At 38.5% G+C, this 3,146-nt stretch overlaps 1 protein-coding gene across 1 annotated transcript; it reads left to right on the top strand.

The window, feature by feature from the left end:
* Positions 1-610: 610 nt before the first annotated feature.
* Positions 611-3,146, top strand: LOC132155927 (UDP-glucuronosyltransferase 2B31-like). The gene is made up of 2 exons (XM_059564703.1): positions 611-742; positions 1,466-3,146. Exons 1-2 carry the CDS (start codon positions 718-720, stop codon positions 3,064-3,066), a joined length of 1,626 nt encoding a protein of 541 aa, XP_059420686.1. The 5' UTR covers positions 611-717; the 3' UTR covers positions 3,067-3,146.

The following is a 3,146-nucleotide window of genomic DNA, read 5'->3' as shown; positions in this document are numbered from 1 at the left end:
ATCATTAACTATAAATACAGTACACATATTTAATAAATCATCACTTATTCCTATTAAACATAGAGTCTTTAGAGTTCTTAATTAATGTCCAACTTCCCTGAAACCCCCTCTGGCCTATTCATAATCTACAATATACAGATTAGAAACATTCATCTTAAAAATAATAATAATAATAATAATAATAATATTGTATATAGATCTTTTATCACACTTTCCGAAAATACTTTACACGCATGCGCAGTAGCATCAGTTCATCGGTTCTCAAATCGGACCCGAAAACCGATGCAACCGGCTCTTGACTCGAGAACGAGAACTGCTCCAGCAGTGGGCGTGTTCGTTCGTCATCTGGCTCGGCTCAGTGTTCATCTTCAGTTCGGTCTACACAGCAGTTCAGTCAGTGTACTGTTTGAGTAAATGAATTACTCCGGGATATTGGTTTATTCTGACTCAGAGGGAGTGTCAGTCACGTTAAAAAAGTTAACATCTTAAGTAATTTGTGGATTAATGCTTATTGGAGACGTGAACCGTTTCAAACGATTCAGTTCGATTTGGTGAACTGGTTCAACAGGTTCACTAAATTGAACGATTCGTTCACGAATCGGACATCACTACGCAGCAGTGTTTGGAAATAACGATACTTCCGCATGATCTGATTCCAGTGTCTGGCTGCGGCAACTCTCTGTTTTAACGGCTTGGGCTGGTGTTGAAACTGACTGTATGCATGCTGTACCTCTCTACCAAGGTGTGTATGATCTAATCGTACAGACTTATTACTGAGACTTGTGTCTGTGAGTGTGGCATTCAGTCTGTGTTCACAAAGTTCAACAGATTAAATGAATTTTAAATTCATGCATTCCCTCAAGTGATCTGTTATTTCCTCACTGTTCTTTCTCAAGTTCACAGTCCATACTGAACGAATTACATACAGTTAAATTACAAATTAGTTGTCTGGATTTGTTTCTTGTCAAGTTTGCATTTTGTCATATTGTTGATAAACACAACTACTCATCTGTAGAACTGAAATCAGTAACAAATTTATATATGAATAAAAGTGTGCACTTTATAAAAGTTTATGTGCCAAAGACATTGTTGCAAACAAACTGCACTTTGTCTTGCTGTTGGCTACTCACTTCATTTTGAATAACCACTTTTTTTGGTGATGTGATTATGCTAATAATTTGGTCAGAGTGTAACATAATAAATATATCAGCACTGAAGAAATCAGGAGCATATATATGTAGTGGGCATCAAAAATAATCCCTCACCTTGTGGGTGTATACTTGAGATAATACAACTGAATGGAACTGAAAATGTCACAACATATTTTCCTAATCCAAACTTTTTTCATTTAAAAAATAATAAAAAAAGTTATTTTGAAAATATAAATTGGACTGTCTGTTTCTTAATTTCATTGACTCTACAGTACTGCAAAGCGTAAGTCATCCAATTATTTTGTCACTTACAGGCAAGATGACACCATTTTCTAAGAACAAGGTTTCTGCTTCGCTCTGGATAAAGATTGTAATCTGTTTCGTTTCTCTCTGTGATGGTGGCAAAGTCTTGGTGGTACCTTTGGAGGGAAGTCACTGGGTGAACATGGAAGTGCTCATCAAGGCGCTACATGGTCGAGGACACAACGTTGATGTAATACGCACCTACAACAGCTGGTTTGTAAAGGAGAACTCAACTTATTACAGCTCTATAACCATACCTAACACCAAAGGAATGGATGAAGAATTTGTAGGAGACATGCTTAACAAAGTAATCGACTATGAAAGAGGAAAGAGCAACTGGCTGAGTGCTGTATGGCTGCATTTGGATTCGATTCATGTCATTTATAAAGCCAATGAAATGATATGTCAACTTATAACAAACATATTTGAAAGTGAGGAAATTATGAAGACACTGAAGGAAAAGCAATACGATCTGGTGCTCACTGATCCTGTATGGGGAGCAGGCATTCTCTTGGCTCATAAACTTAAGTTACCCATGGTATATAATGTGAGATGGAGTGCTACTGGAGAGGGACACTCTAACATTGCTCCCTCACCGCTGTCTTACATCCCTATCACAGGATCTAGAAACACAGACAAAATGAACTTTTTTCAAAGAGTAAAAAATGTGTATTTCTATTTTCTGATGCACATTCTTTACACCCATTTTAATGTGCCACAGTACCAAGTTCTTTGTGACAAATATTTCCACCCACCTGTGCGTTTTCATGAACTTCTCCAGGGGGCTGATATATGGCTTATGAGGGTTGATTTTGTTTTTGAATTTCCACGTCCAACAATGCCAAATATTATCTACATTGGCGGTTTCCACTGCAAACCAGCAAAGACCCTTCCACATGACCTGGAAGTCTTCATGCAAAGTTCTGGAGAGCATGGGGTCGTTATCATGTCTTTAGGGTCATTTATCAGTGTCTTACCAGATGACATAACAGCTGAGATAGCGGCTGCTTTTGCTCAGCTTCCTCAAAAGGTGATTTGGAGATGCACTGGAAAAAGACCATCTACTTTGGGCAACAACACATTGCTAGTTGACTGGATGCCACAGAATGATCTTCTAGGGCATCCAAAGACTAAAGTTTTTATTGCACATGGTGGAACTAATGGGCTTCAAGAAGCTTTGTACCATGGCATTCCAGTGATTGGAATTCCACTGTTTTTTGACCAGTACGACAATCTTCTTCGACTGCAAGTCAGGGGAGGAGCCAAGATAGTTTCTATTGCAACTTTAAATAAATACACACTGCACGCGGCCATACAAGAAGTAATCAGTGAGCCATCTTACAGACTGAGTGTGCAGAAACTCTCTCATCTGCACAGAGACACACCAGTTAAACCACTGGACAGTGCTCTCTTCTGGATTGAGTTTGTAATGAGACACAAAGGTGCCGCTCACCTTCGTTCAGAATCCTATAAACTGCCTTGGTACTCCTATTACTCTGTAGATGTTGCAGTTACATTGTTTGCAGTTGTTCTGATAATCACTCTCTCCATATTTTTAACAGTTAGATATCTGTGTGTCAAGTGCTGCAGCAGAAAAAGGAAAACCGAGTGACATGTTTCCATATGAAGTGGTTTGACTGTTAAATGTGCAACAAAAAGATAATATTAAAAGTTCCCATTCTCCACATTCTA

The sequence above is a fragment of the Carassius carassius genome, chromosome 13, assembly GCF_963082965.1.
Source record: "Carassius carassius chromosome 13, fCarCar2.1, whole genome shotgun sequence".
NCBI classification, from domain to species: Eukaryota; Metazoa; Chordata; class Actinopteri; order Cypriniformes; family Cyprinidae; genus Carassius; species Carassius carassius.
Note: the sequence above shows the minus strand (reverse complement) of the source record. Positions and strands in the feature narration are given on the sequence as shown.